This window comes from Falco peregrinus, chromosome 5, assembly GCF_023634155.1.
Source record: "Falco peregrinus isolate bFalPer1 chromosome 5, bFalPer1.pri, whole genome shotgun sequence".
Taxonomy (NCBI): Eukaryota; Metazoa; Chordata; class Aves; order Falconiformes; family Falconidae; genus Falco; species Falco peregrinus.
In genome coordinates this window covers 87509169-87524139 of record NC_073725.1, presented here as the reverse complement: position 1 = coordinate 87524139, position 14971 = coordinate 87509169, and the positions used below count along the sequence as shown (strand labels likewise).

The following is a 14971-nucleotide window of genomic DNA, read 5'->3' as shown; positions in this document are numbered from 1 at the left end:
CAGTGTTGTTGCATGTGTTTCAAAGCGTTGTCAACTTTATCCCAGACTGTCCTTGTATGTGTGTCCCCAGTGGAAATTTCTTTTTCATCTGTTACACTACCCCCCTGAAGCCAGGTTATCCTAAATGAGTAAGGCAGTCCTAGAGCTCCCGCATCCCAGGTCAAGTTAAACCTGTCCCAACTTTCCCAAGCACCCAGTTTACCAGGCATAGCCAGCTCTGAGCACTGGCAGAGTATACAGACACAGACCACTGAGATGCTTTCACACAATAAAACAGGCCCACCTTTATGGCTAGGTGGTTCCCTCTTATATTTCTATATCCAGCCCATATAAAAAGAGAGCTGTGTTGCTGACAGGCAGCCTGGAAGGTTTTCTGTTCAGCAGCTTTACAGTGGAAAATGTCTTCTTGTGATTATGCTTTAAAAGTATATAAGTACTTTATAAAACATAATAAAAGCCTGATCTTAGGCTGAATAATTAATCAGTGGCTGCATTTGGACAAGTTAGAAAGCATTTGCAGTCACCTACAGCCTGTTTTCCTTATGTGCTGCTAGGCAGTGTATTCACGCACTGCCCATCACTGCTAATGTTCTTCTAAGATCCATTGATCAACCATTAGTCACTAATAAGTAGTCCCTTAATATAATGCTTGACTATTCAGGGTATTCTTAGACCTCCCAACAAGCTGGTTTATTGTGTTTCCAAGAAGACATTTAAAAAAAAAAATAAAAAAAAGTATGTCATAATCTGGAGAACACATGAAAGCACATTGTGCAGGCTTAAGTAAATATCATACTGCAGTGTTTTTATTACTGGTTTTTAGACACATCGGAAGATTATCTGAGCTCGGTAGCCAAGACAGTCCCGCCAGTCCAAAATGATTGGTAGGACTAAAGCACATGAAAGCAACAGAAAAACATTCAAAAACAATTGTGTTTGCTTTCATCTTGTTTTTCCACACCCATTAGCAGAAAAAATAAGTCTAGGTGACCCTGGTCAGAAGGAAATGTTTTCCAAATACCTCCACTCCACTTTTAACTACCAGAAAAAATAGTAGTTGAAAGAGAGCAACAGATTCAGTTTCCCTTTATCCAATTTATTTTAGGGTTTTGGACTCTAATCTGGCATCAGTTACGCTACCAAAAAAAAAAAGCCCACTTTTCAAGAGTCGCTCCATCTGAAAGATATTAGCAGGATGAGAGGAGTGGAAGACACATTTCGGGGGGGCACTGAGTACTTTTGAACTTACTTCCCTCCTTATTTTTAAGGTGAAGCAACTCCTTTTTCCTAGCTCCTCATATACTTAAAGCTCAAGTTGCTGCAACATTTGCAAAAAAAAACCCTTTCTGTTAAGAGCACTCCTGCTCTGACTTAGTATGAACCTAACATGTCTCTTCCAGTTGCAAAATCTACAGTAATGCTGACTTTGGCCTTAAGTACACTCTTTGAATATTTACATTTCTTAAGTTTGAAAAGAATTTGACTCCATCTGAGTGCCCACAGCCATCTTGTGGTCACAGTCTAATTTAAGAGAGGCGCACGCAGTGAATACAGCTTGGTCACAGTGTCCAAACACTCTCCTTGGAACAGCCCCAGGAGCTTGGTCCATGTGCAGAAATCTCCCCATTTCAAGGAGAAAGGAGTCATGACCAGAGGCAGGGATATAAAGTTCTTGTATGTATATAAAAGTCATAGTCTGAGTGTGTTTTTAGATGCAACTATGCCCTTGGTGTTATATTTCCAGAGGAGCTTGTGCTGATAGTTGTTGTAGAGACAAATGCTAAGCACCCCGCTCCATTGCTGTTGATGCTCTCCTGTGTGCTACTAACCCTCACGCATGTGCCCTACTGTGCCACAGGCATTGCTGTTTCCTTTAGGCCTTTAAAATACACCAAAAGCCTTCTGTCACAGAAGCTGAGCTCAGGTCGTGTTCATCTCCTACATGGAACATGCCTGACATCAGCAGGATTAGACATGCATATCAGAGTCCAGACTGACGAGACCTGTCATAAGCCTTTCCTCTAAACTGCAGTTGAAGCTTTGCTGGGTTTGAAGCCTTTCTCTTGGCTTTGGGTCTCATTTCCATCCTGCTTCTCACCTTTTCTGGTTTGTGACAAGTCATGTGAAGAGCTTGTCCTCTAGCCTGAGACAGAGCAGTAAGGACAGAGAGTGCTTGGAAGAAAAAAGGACCTGGCTGTCAAAGCTGTGGAGGTCCCTTCTGCAGGGACAAGAGGTTTGGCTCAGCCTGATGACCCCACTGCGGTTCTTGAAGGCCTTGCTGCTAGGTAGAATCACTTGGCCATCTCGTAGGGCTTGCTTGAATCAGTTCTCCTGCGGGCTGTGCCCTGCATCCAGCCAGGTGTGTGTGAGACATGACTCGCAGGCCACGTCGCACTGGCTGCCCTGCTGCACTCATTGCACTGCCTTTCCTTCTCTTTTTCTGCAGAAGCCCAACGCAGGCCTTACTACGCTGACTATTCCCCAGCGCGGAAATACATTCACACCCTCTGCACCAGCCACTACCTCGACCTCTTCATCACATTCATCATTGGGGTCAATGTCATCACTATGTCGATGGAGCACTACAACCAGCCAAAGGTAAGAGCCACCCTGCAACGTGTCAGCTGTGAAACCCAGGGCAGGGGACCTGTTCCCTTGGGATACCACTGAGCAGCGGGGTCTGCAGCCAGCTCTGCTTCCTTGGGACCAGTCCCTGTTGTTTGAAAGCCTCGGCAGGCTCCACCCTCAGCATCTGACTCTAGGGCAGCTCTACCATCCGGGAGCCCCTTGCCTCAGCCAAAACCTCAATTTCCCTGCTGTTCCTTAAAAAACCCAGAGAATAAGGCTAAGAGAGAGTGAACTAAGCTTTTACTAGAAGAAGACCAGTCTGAATATTTCCTCTCCTAATACCAGATGTGACTCACCCTCAAACTGTAAAACAGTCCAGAGTTTTAGCATATTCCACTAAGAGATATAAGCATGAAGTTAATGCATGCAGAGCAACGTTCCTTTTCCTCAGTGAATTTAGAATAAATCAGCTGTTAGGTACAACCCTTCTTTATGTATCATAAAATCATTCCTTCCCAAGAAAATCTTTGGCATAAATCATATAGCCTGTCCATTTGCCACATATATTAATCTTCTATCACATTATCACTCATGGAGCTCTAGACTTGGCGTTTATTTTTCTAGTATTGCATGGTCTGCCAGGTAACCTGCAAATGCCTCCTGGAAGCAAAGCCAGAGCGGCACCAAGCCACAGGGTAACGTGTGTGTTTTACACCAGCTGACCGTGTGCTGTTCTGCTCCATAATTCTTTTGCATAACAGCCTTTCTTTTGCACATAAATGTTATTTATCCAGATTAGGTCTTACTTATAATTGGTTTATGTTCATGTAAAATGCAGCGTTGTAAATCTGAATGCAAACCATCACAAATGATACAAGAATCCAGGCTCAGGCAGTGTGTTTCAGATGAAATAGTAAATTGTCCCACATTCTTTTAAGTGCCATTTTAGACTGGATATCAGAAAAAATTTCTTCACTGAAAGGGTGGTCAAGCATTGGAAGAGGCTGCCCAGAGAAGTAGTTGAGTCACCATCCCTGGAGGTATTTAAAAGGCATGTAGATGTTGGCACTTAGGGACGTGGTTTGGTGGTGGACTTGGCAGTGCTGGGTTAACAGTTGGACTCAATGATCTTAAAGGTCTTTTCCAACCTAAATGATGCTATGATTCTATTTATTTTAGGCACTGGAACAAAAATAGGGATAGTAGTGAATTGAGGAATGCCAACATCTAAAAACTTTCAGCTCTTGTTCCCAAAAAATCAGTGCATGGTCATCCCACATATCTGGGGTCAGCAAAGCACAGTCATCACACAAATGTGACGAGGAGAGCTTTCCTGTGGCCTGAGGCTTCCCCTGTCAACAAAGCAGACACTGCTTTGCACTCTCCTCGATAGCATTTTATTTCCAGTTGTGTCTGTTTTGATGTTCATTGTTGTCATTTTCTTATTGTAAGACACCTATACTAGATTTAACTAAATTCCGCTTCCCTCCCTCCTCTCCCCAAATCCCTACCCAACCAAGGAGCTGTTTCACTCTGCAACTATCTATTTTAAGATCGCAGCAAGATTCTTTTGCTATTGTTGGCCTATGGTTCCAATGAAATCCATTATAAACACTCATCATCTTCAAGTATAAACACTGCGGATTCCTGACTTCCGAGAGCAGCTCTATGAAGAGCGTGAACATTGCACCAAATATGGACATACTTTGTCTGACTCTAGAGATGTAACATTTTTCAAGAAGGCAAGACTTAATCCATCTCCAACATTATTTTTTTTTTGAGCATTTTAAACAAAGCCATTGTCCTAAAGCTTGCCGTGCTGAAATAAAGAGATGATGCATCAAGGCTTCTATTCTATCCAAGGCTAGGCAGTTCAGAAGAAGTAAACATTAGATGGGGAAGGGGTAAAATTTTCTTTCTGACCCAGACTGAACAGTTCATGCACTGAAATTGGAGGTTTGATAGCCCTTGACAGAATTAGCACAACCAGTGTTAGTGCTTACGAATTTTTGTTTGCATCAGTGTCTAATCCTTTGTTTGAGTTTTGCTGTGTGATTTAATGCAGTTTTGTAACTGATCTCTGCAAGCTTTTATGACTTTGCTTCCTGCAGCTCTGTGCCTATGCCACCCCTGTGCCTGCCAGTACCTCCGCAGGGGGTCTAGGAGAGGATAGCTTGGTCTTGTCTAACTGGTGTCTCTCTTTTCAGTCCCTGGATGAAGCCCTGAAGTACTGCAACTACGTGTTCACCATAGTTTTTGTGTTCGAGGCAGTTCTGAAGTTGGTGGCATTTGGTTTTCGAAGGTTCTTTAAGGACAGGTGAGAGTATTTTAAATTCCTGTGCATTTGGAATAGAGCTGTCCTGACCCAGTTTCAAAGCCAGATGCTGGGTAAATGTAGCATTGCTATGATCGTACTACATGCTTTTTGCAAGGAAGAGCAAAGGGCTGTCTCTCCACAGGTGCAAATGTAGGAACTAAACATTCTAAGAACTGCTTTGCAGAAGAAATTCAGGAAATGTTACAAAATTCTAGGTAATTTCTTTCCCCCACTATCTGCCTCTCTACCAGGTCTGACCAGCTCAGCTTAGAGGTCAGAAACAACCTGTTGGCATCAATTCAGTCCTCAAAAGTGTTGTTTTGGCAACCTAAGGTGACAGAGCCCCTCACAACAAGTCTCCTCTGCAGTCCAAACCAGTCCTTTGGTAGACTGCTAGCTTTGTAAAACCTTTGGCAAAGGCAGAGGTAGTTGTGTTCGGCCCCACCGCCTTCAGATCCCAGCTGCAGAGACCTACGGATCTTACTCTGCCTCACATTTAGCCAGAAGCAAATATGTATGAAAGCATGATGTGGTCTGGTGACTTGCTGGAGAGCAGGGTAAGATTGGACACTTTTTTCACAAGATCAGCTTGTTTGCTTCGTTTATCTTGACTGAGTGGCTGGAAGCTGCTATGAGCAATATTGCTTCTGAGGGAAACTGGGTAGGAAAGACACTCCATTTCTTCACATCTTTGTTTCTTTCGAGTGCTGCTGTGGAAGGCCCTTTACAAGTGTTAGGCTATAAATTAATGGAGATACTCGAGTGGAGTAATTCAAGAGACAGGTGACATAGCACGGGAGCAGCTGTATTACATCACATCAAAGGTCCCTCTAGCCTAGTGTCTTGTCCCTGAAAGTGGCTCTGAGCGGATAGCAGGGGGACAATAGGGACCGGGCAATAGGCAGGGACACTTCCCAGTCACAGCTTGTGGCTCAGAGGCTGGCTGTGCCAACTGCAGTGAGTTGGTTTTGTACCACACAGAAGATCATGGGATATGAGAGAGGAGAGGCATTTGGGATTTGCTTGTGCTTGTTTTTAGCCAATAATTCTCTACTCCTGCATTTCTGTCCATGTATGATTTTTGTGTGTGTGTGTGTGCTTCCTCTTTGTCTGTCAGGTGGAATCAGCTGGATTTGGCTATAGTTCTCTTATCTATTGTGGGAATCACACTGGAGGAAATTGAGATGAATGCTGCACTGCCCATCAATCCCACAATAATACGCATCATGCGGGTGCTGAGAATAGCAAGAGGTACGGCCTGCTCCATAGGTCTCCAGCCATCACTCCAGACACGTCAGAAAATGGTTTGGCTATTTGGCCTTTGGCTATTACTCCTGCTGTTTCAGTTTGACCTGAGAACAGTTAGGCGCTGAGGCTGCAAAATGTGAATTCAGAGAGAATCTAGGTGGGGTTTCATGAGTGTTTCCAGTGGCATCTTAGATTGGCCTCCAATTCAAACCTGGGATCACAGACCTTTTATACTGATACCAGACAAGAGTGGGAAGTGGTGGAGAAGGCAGGATCAGAGCTTGGGATGATGCTCTTCACTGATTGTCTCCCCATCACTCCCCCATTTTCCTGCTAGGGCATGCTGGAATTTTTGTGGCTTTTGGTCTGTTTTACTGATGTCATTAACATTAATTGGTGTGGGAAGTAGTTGGGATGTTCAAATGTTCTGTGAGCCCTGCCAGGATACTTGCCATCTGTATGAATAGATGCAAGAGAGATGTGAACCCTCCCTACAAGCTTTGAAATCAGATTTCCATTATGGATTTTGCTTGAAATATTTCCCAGCCCTGCTGACCAGGCTTTGATTCTCATTGTAGTGCTGAAACTGCTTAAAATGGCCACTGGGATGCGAGCGCTCCTGGACACAGTGGTACAAGCGCTTCCCCAGGTAAGCCCCCAGACTTCATCCATGCCCAGTTTGTTCCCCTTGGTGGACTATGCCTTTCGGGCCTGGGGACGGCTCTGTGCCACCGTGTTTGGTGGGCACCAGAAGTCACCTGGGGAGAACATCAGCTTTCTCTGCTGCCACCGGTGCCTCGGTAGCGGAGTTTTGCATGGCATATCCTCCTCACATAGTGTGTGCTAGATGGGAGATCCAGAATTACAGAAAAAGAGTTAACAGAGAGCCAGCTGCTGTAGGCAGAGCTCTTATAAAACACAGATTTCACAGCAAGTTCAGGAAACACAAGGATAGGCAGAGAAAGCTGTTGGTGAAAGCATTGGAAGTAAGACAGCTTCCAACTTAGCAGTTTTCTTTGTGAGACAGGAGCAAGCATATTTATTGAGACCTATTGACAGAGGAGCTGCAGTCTTTAAAAGGCAAACAAGGGGAGACTTTCCTGAATCTTAAAAGCTTGAAGTGAGGTCTCAAATCACCATATTCTCATGAGCTGCAAGAGGAACAAAGATGCTGCCAGTCTTAACAATATTTGATAGGATCCTTCAAGTGTTCAGTTCCTGGGACCACTTTTTCATAGATCCATTTATTTGAAAAAAAGAAGGAAACTTTTTGCTGACTTGCACTTCTCCCTCAAAAAGATCTAAAGCACATCTGAAGAATTCCAAGAAGTTTAGGGTTCCTTTGGTTTTAAAAACTTATGCTATTTAAGCTGTGTTCTGCTAGTTTGTGGGTTTGGTGGTTTGAGACCTTTCAGTCTTTACAGTCAGCTCAGCTGTCTACATATTTCGATTTCATTTATCACGAGGACCCTGTATCCCACCAGACAGTACTGGAAGCATTTACTGCCATGCTTTACACAGAAGTGAGTATCAATATGAGGTGCCAGGCCATCAAGAACAAGGCAGAGGAACCCTGCAGGCTTCTTCTCTGAGCTGGCAGTTCAGAAGCAGCACTTTTAGGAGGCACAAGCATTGTCAGACAAGTTATCAACCCCTCCAAAACATCCCACAGCTGAGTCGCTGGAAGGAGCTTTATGAGTGGACCCACTCCATTCTGTGTAAAAGGCAGTGTAGTCTGTCCTGGGATGGACTGGGAGATTCAGGGGATCCCCAGCCCCGTAGGCACAGGGAGATGGCAGCGCACCATGCTGGGCAGTCACATCTTGATCCGCTCCAGCTGTCTGCAGTGGGATCACATCTCAAAGACAGGATGATAGCGCCGTGGCTTGGCCAGAAACAGACACCGTGTAGACATCTCTTCCAGAATATTTGTGGCCTTATGAGAATCAGTAGAACTAGTACATGTAATTACCCAAATATACCCCTATGAGTTAGTTGCTAAGTACAAAGAAATCCATGATCTGTTCAAAATGACCTGGAAAACAAGGGGAATTTCTTTTTCTTGGAAAGACCCATTTAATTTTCATCAGTGCCATTAAGATGTTTCTAATCTGAGACATTTTCCCTTTCGTATCCAGATTTCAGTGAAGGATTTTGGCTGAGACTAAAGCATGGTATTTACCAACCTGATCCCTGTTTTGATATTTCAAGAAAGCACTTGATTTGTGTCTATTTTTTTTTTCTTCTTTCAAAAGCACCGTGATTACAGAGCATATTTCTTTTCACTCCTTGTTTTCCCTCCCCACCCCAAACAATAGGGTGGCTGCAGGCCAGGTTTTTTGTTTCTTTGGAGTGTTTTTTGCAGTTCACATTCAAACCAAAGGCTTTCTTAAAAGGGGAATCCCCAGGGATATTCCAGGCAGATCTTGTGCAGATAAAAATGCCATTTTGTCCTCCAGTGAAATTCAGAAAATGAGAAGAGAAGTTTTAGAAGACCTCTCCAACAACAATCACTCCTCATAAAGTTGCAGCTTTCATTTCAAAGGCAGGGGAAGAGTTCCTACTCCAATTTATGTAGCAGCCTAAAACCACAGCTGGAAAATTCTCATTGAATGTGTCTGCTAAATGACAATAAAAATTAATTTGATGTTTATTCATTAAGGTTTGGGGGGAAATTCTTTGTCTAGTGTATGTAGAATGTCCATTTATGGGCTTGTGATGACAAGGTATTGTCACTGCAGCGCACTGTTTTTTTTCTTTCTCTTTTGGGTGATTTTCATCAGCTTCCTAGTTGTTTTCTTCAGCAGTAGATACAGCTTAAGTAACAGTTAGGGAGCCAGCTGTCCCCAAACTTGGAGAAATGGTAGCATTTTGATCCAAGACTGAAGTTGTCATGGTACAGGGTTAATCTCCTCTTCTGGAACTTCAGACTGACCTTGAGCTGCTGCTTTCAGTGCAGAAAGACTTCCTCCCCTACTGCATCGTGCTTGTCTGGTAACCTTGTGTCTACCAGTTCAGAGATCTTCTCTATGGTGCCTCTTGAAAATAAAGAGATGGAGTTGGGGAGAACAAGTGAGGAGAGGCAAGAAAGAGAAAAAGTGTTCAGGGAAAGATCTCAAAAAGGCATCTTCTCTGCCCACCACCTCCATGCCCTCTTAGTCCCAGGAAATGTTTGGGATAGTGTGAATCGAGCATCACATTCCTGCCAAAGGCCATTGGTGCTTGTGCAGCACTGGCTCTTTTACCCACTACTGTGCAGTCTTGAGGCAGTATCTCCTTTTCAAACAAGAATGCAGGTTTTCCAGTCTCACAGGTGGTTGACCAAGAGGTTGAGCTAGTAGTGAGGCCACGGTCACCTAGAAAGGCACTACTGGCCTCAGGTCTGAAGGTGGACCCTCATAGTGTACCCTTGTGGAGGACAAACAAAATCTGCCATGGACTTTAAAGTATGAAGTGCTAAAATCAGCTACACTGGTATAAACTTGAAATAGATCCACTGCTTTAAACTGAGCAGCTAAAAAGAGCTGCTCTAGTGTGACCAGCTCTGACTTCATCACTTAGACATTGCCAGTCCTAATTAAGCCAGTTCAGTGCTGCCATTCACAGCCTCAAAACTCCCCTGTGGTGGCAGGGGCTTGTTCCTAGCATAACATAAGCCACGCAGCTCTGCACTGAACTTCAGCATGTCTTTTAAAAGCCACCTGGTCTTGTTTTAAGGATCAAAGTGCTAGGGAACCAGCCATCCCCTATCAACGAAGTACATTCTTTCAGTAGAAGTTTACTCTTTCTGTTAAAAGAATCCAGTGTTTTTAGTCTGAATTAGCCCAGTATGTTTTTTCATCGGATGTAAATTTGCTTTTTTTCTTCTAGAACGTCTCCTTTTTGGAGCAATAAGAGATAAAATAATCTTCCAGTCTGGCAAACAGAACAGCATTGAATTCCTTTAATCTCTCGGTATGAAGCAGGTTTTCAAGACCTGTTTCAAGTGTTTTCCTCTTCTTTATGAGCTCTGGCCCCATTAAGGCTGTATAGTGAATTATACCACTCATGCTTCAGCTGAATATTCCCTTGCTTATACATCTGGTGGCTGCATCGGTTTTGTAAGCAATGTCTGCTCTGTAAGGCTCCTATTTGATGGTAATCCTTTTAGTCCTTTTCACATCCCCTGCTTTCCAAAGTACAATTCACCCTTTCTGTAGCATGGTCTGCACTTCGCTGCTGGATTTGTAACTTTGGCTGGGTTAAAATGTTCATTGTGTGAGTGAATCCACCCTATGGAGCAGCCCAGCTCAGTACGCACAGCACTTCCAGTATCGATTGCCAGTAAGAAAACCTGCAGTCAGTGCTAAGCTGCCAGTGCTCTGCCTGATGGAGAGGCAAAGTGGAATCCAGTCCAGTTGCCATCCTGGCTCTACAGGGCCAACAACAGTAAAATGTGGAACTTTCCTATCAAAAGATCTGAGTTCTTTTTCCTTCTTTTTTCTCGCTTGGTCTCTGTATGGCACATTAATTAATTGCAGAACTGTACAGTATACCTCTTCCTTGACTTCAAAGCTTGGAACTCCCCCCAGATGGACTCTGTGCCAAGAAGAAAGTTAAGAACTCCTTGTTCTATCAGTGCCCTGAAGGACAGAATCTGTAGTTTGCTCCTGTCCAGGAGTTTTAACTCTTCTTGGTGATGTAATTCCTGTGCTTATCTCAACTTCAGCTTTTGAAGAGGTTTTCTGTCATTGTCTAACAGCACTTGTGGGACAGAAACAATAGTCTGCTTTTGCCAGATGCTGAAAACCCACAGTGACTGTGAAGTTCAGAGAGCAAGATTAGAAATGTCTTAGCAGCAAGCACTGCAGATGAGACAGATTTTGGAAGATAGGTAGGTATGTGCTGTGCTGCACACTGGAAAGAAGTACAGAGATGCCTGAGAGATTTGAGTAGCAAAGCAGAAATCACTAGGTAAAGAAACCAGTGTTGGGCTGGCTGTTAGCACTGGGCTCTGTGGGACTGAGTGGATACACAGAAATGGGAGCTCATTCAGTTCAGCTAGTGGCCTTGTGGTTGCACCAGTGAGATGTCTTTAGCCTCCAAAGTTGTCTGTCTGGCCCTTTCCACTAGTCCTGGAATTCATACGGATGGCCTCTGTTTTCCAAGTGGACAAATGTGTCCATTTTCTTTTGGGTCTAGTGCATAAATTAGCCCGCGTTTTCCTGCTGCCAGAATTATTGCTTTGGCTAGAGAGTGCTGGAAGGAAGGTGAGGAGGACTCATGTCCTTGGAAAGGATTGGCAGGGGCTTAGTTTAATGAGAAATTGCTCTTGACAGCCGTCCCGGCGAGCTGTATGCGTTGCCTGCATGGACAACTGAGATGCCAAGGTGTGGGCCAGTGATACAGAAATAATTGATGTCAGAGCAGGAAGAAACACAAAAGGAACTGTACTGTGCTTCAGCCAGCCATTGCAAGAGTGGGGCATCAGAAGACACATATTTCATCAATACCTCTCCCAGAGCAGGGAGAGTAGAGGCCAGCAGGATCTAGAAGGATTTGGGCAGGATGACACAGCTGATGCTGCAACAGAGGAGCGATAATGCCCAGGTGACCGGTGTCCTGTTGTATGTGATCAGTGCAACACACTTGCATGTCAAGCTAACACAGCCTGGCACGGTTGCTCTATCTGCCTGCAGATAGGTGCTTCTTACTGGTGTAAGTCAGAGATTGAACTCTGATGGGACATGCAGTGGTGTTTAGCTACTGCAGACTCACTTGGGAGGAGGCAAAATACTAATAGCAGTGAAGTCTGCAAGAGTAAATCAGAGCCAGTCTCCCCAGACCATGCAGGGGAGGTGGGAGAAGGGGTTTTCTGGGTGTCTGGAGAGAAGGGTCTCTTTCTTTACTGCTGAGCAGGGTTATTCCAGGGCTTTTGCAATGGTAGATCACAGGTCCAGCTGGGATGCACAGTGGTGAAGGGTGGTAGCTCCTCATACAGGCTTTCCCTGCTCCTCTGGGTGGGATGGAGGACTCTGCCTCTCTCTGTGTGCCTGTCCCAGGCCCACAGACACTTTTGCCAGCAGTATATGACAGCCAGGATGCCAGAAAGCTAATGTCCAGGAAGAACCACACACTCACCAATACCTCCATCTTCTCTTGTAGCTTCTCTGAGGTACTTTAGGGCACCAAGAACATCTCCAAGATGTTCTTAATCTCTGCTTCACTCCTTATAGGCCACAGCCTCCCCTCAATGCTGGAGCCACAGCAAATGATGGATAGCCACTGGCTGCCAGAGAGAGGGGTTATCTGTAGTTTTTTCTGCCCAGCCAAAGGCACCAGCCCAAGTCAGGGGGAGTCTGATTGATAAACAGAGCATGGGCTGACCTGTTCGGTGCTGCTAGAGCAGAACCACTTCTCAGAGCCTGCTTGGGTGACTGGCTGCCAAAGCTGAGGCTGCTGACCAGAGCTGGATCCCTGTCCCTGATGGAGAGTCCCACACAGGCATCCCAACCTTTGGCTGCTGGAGAAAAGAGCCTGGACGTGCTCCTGCCCTGGCCCATTCCTCCCAGCAACATGATTCATGCACGATCTTTTTCTTGTCTGGTCTCAGTAGATCTCGAAGTGCTTTAGAGATATTAATTACCTATCCACAAGGGTATTACAAACGGGTACATTGAGTTACAGGAGAGGAATGACTCACTCAAGGTCACAGACATATATATAGTCTGCCTTCGCTGCTACTCAGCAGCCGCTGGCTGACCTCACTGCCTCCACCTCAGCCCGTCTCTGAGAGCATTCCTTGGGTCCTTCTCCATGCTCAGGCCTTGGAGAAGGCCATGGGCTGAAGAGGACCTTCCTTTCCTTTCCTTTCTGAGGGACATGTAGCAGAGAGCCATGGGCTAGCACTGACAGAATATTAAATCTGGCACTGGCTTGTACTGATTTAGCACAGCCAGAAGCTACGCAAATAGACCAAGAGCTTCTGCTGAAGCACCTAAACAAGAGGTGAGCCATTTTGCTCAGCCACCTTCTCTTGAGCATCAGGTGTTTGTGGGCTGCCCTCTCCAACCTCAGGAGCCACCAACTGCCTGCACATATCCATGTGGATGCTGCATCTGCAGGGGGTGGTCAGGGCACCAGGTTGTTCTTGTGCACATGGGGAGCAGCTCTGGATGCCTAGGTGCAGGGTGGGATGGAGTTTAACAGTGAAGGTGGCCCCATCATCCATCCCAGGTTCTGTCACTTGCTACTGTCTCCCACATCTCTCTTTCACATAGCCGTGTTTCCAAATCAGATTCAGATGTTCCGTCGCTTCCCAAGAGATCCTGTGCACCAGCTGAGCTTTGGAAATACCCATGTGTCTGCTGTCAGCCAAGGGCAGACACAGCCTTAGACACCAGCAGACACCGCATTAGCACACACGCCTCTCAGCGCTCGTAGAGTGTGCCTATGGCTGTGATGCCTTGAGCAGATACGGCAAACCCATGAGTGTAAACAGGTCTTTGAAGGACTTGTTATGAGACATGTTGGTTCAGTAATTAGTCACAATCTTAAATCAGAAAAAACCAGAATCTTTTATAAATGCACATATATAGGAGGCAAATTGTTTATGACTGAATGTCAGCTCATAACATGCTTTGCATGTTGAGAGATAGATAATAGTTTTGACTGATAATCTGGTAATAACTTTGATGTTAGTCTAAATTCTTTGGAATTTCATCAATGCCAAAAGTTTGCACGCTGATTTATTAGGCATTAAAATAGCAGTAAAATATTTAGCAGTAAAATATTCAGCTTATAGGCTTCTTTGAAAAAAATCCAGCACCCTCTTCTGTAGTGCTACAACATCAGGTTTTAATATACACTCAACCCAGAAAACTTTTTTCTTTCCCTTTATTTGCTCATTTGCCTCCCCAGCAGTGTATGTGTGTGCATTTGCACATATGCCTGTTTTCTCGTGTTTTCTAATTTGCAGTCAATCTGCAGAGTGCCTTCTAATGTCTTACAAACCATCAGTGGTCTAGCAGACAGGAGTTAGGGAAGCACTATTCCAGAAGACAGTACATGCAGGTGAAATAATCCAGACCAGCCATCCACATCACTGTATTATCTCTATTACTCCCTGGAGTATGGTAATAATGTTAGTGGAATTGTAAAGCTCTACGTGTAGTAGCCAGTTTAGGCGTTACAGCAATTACAGTCTCCACTGGCTGATTTGACTATTCCCATTTCTTTAATACAAAAAAAAACCCTACTTCATAAGTGATAGCTCTGTTAATTTTTATGGTAACAGGTATCATACTGATAACCTTTCTAATGAAATTAAGTTGCATGGTCAAAATACCCAATATTTATACATAAATATATATATATATATATAAAATAGGCTGCACTGCCTAGAGAAGAAAGCTCTCTCAGACTGAAGAGTTCGCTAGAAGATACCTTGGGGATCATGAATCTCTCAGCCTGACTGCCTGAATCACCACCTAGTTCATTTTTATGATGCTTGTGACACCATGTCTAACTGGAGAACTCAACTGCTCGATCTCCATTACAAGCTGATAGACACGAGGCATTTAAAAGTAGCAGGAAAGGTAAATGTCACCAGAGTTAGTTGCAGGTAAAATGCAGGCGGTTAGCTGGTCAGGTTACTCTGCCCTTCATGATCTTTGCCTGAATCACAAAAAAATCTGCTCTTTGAGATGGTTTAAAGGTTTAGACCCCATGTAGTGATTGACTGCAGTACATTTAAGTGTAATGCCATTGTTATTAAGAACCTTTGTTCTCCCTTTAGCATCCTTGCGCTTCTATTACATCCCCTTCAGCCACCTTGCAGCGCATGTTAATACCTAATAG

At 44.6% G+C, this 14971-nt stretch overlaps 1 protein-coding gene across 1 annotated transcript in view; it reads left to right on the top strand.

The window, feature by feature from the left end:
* Positions 1 to 14971, top strand: part of CACNA1H (calcium voltage-gated channel subunit alpha1 H) — a 253864-nt gene that overhangs the window by 222747 nt on the left and 16146 nt on the right. Inside the window, 4 exon segments of the mRNA XM_055806425.1 lie at positions 2447 to 2598; positions 4776 to 4885; positions 6003 to 6136; positions 6712 to 6782. Of these exon segments, the coding sequence (XP_055662400.1) occupies positions 2447 to 2598; positions 4776 to 4885; positions 6003 to 6136; positions 6712 to 6782 (467 nt within the window).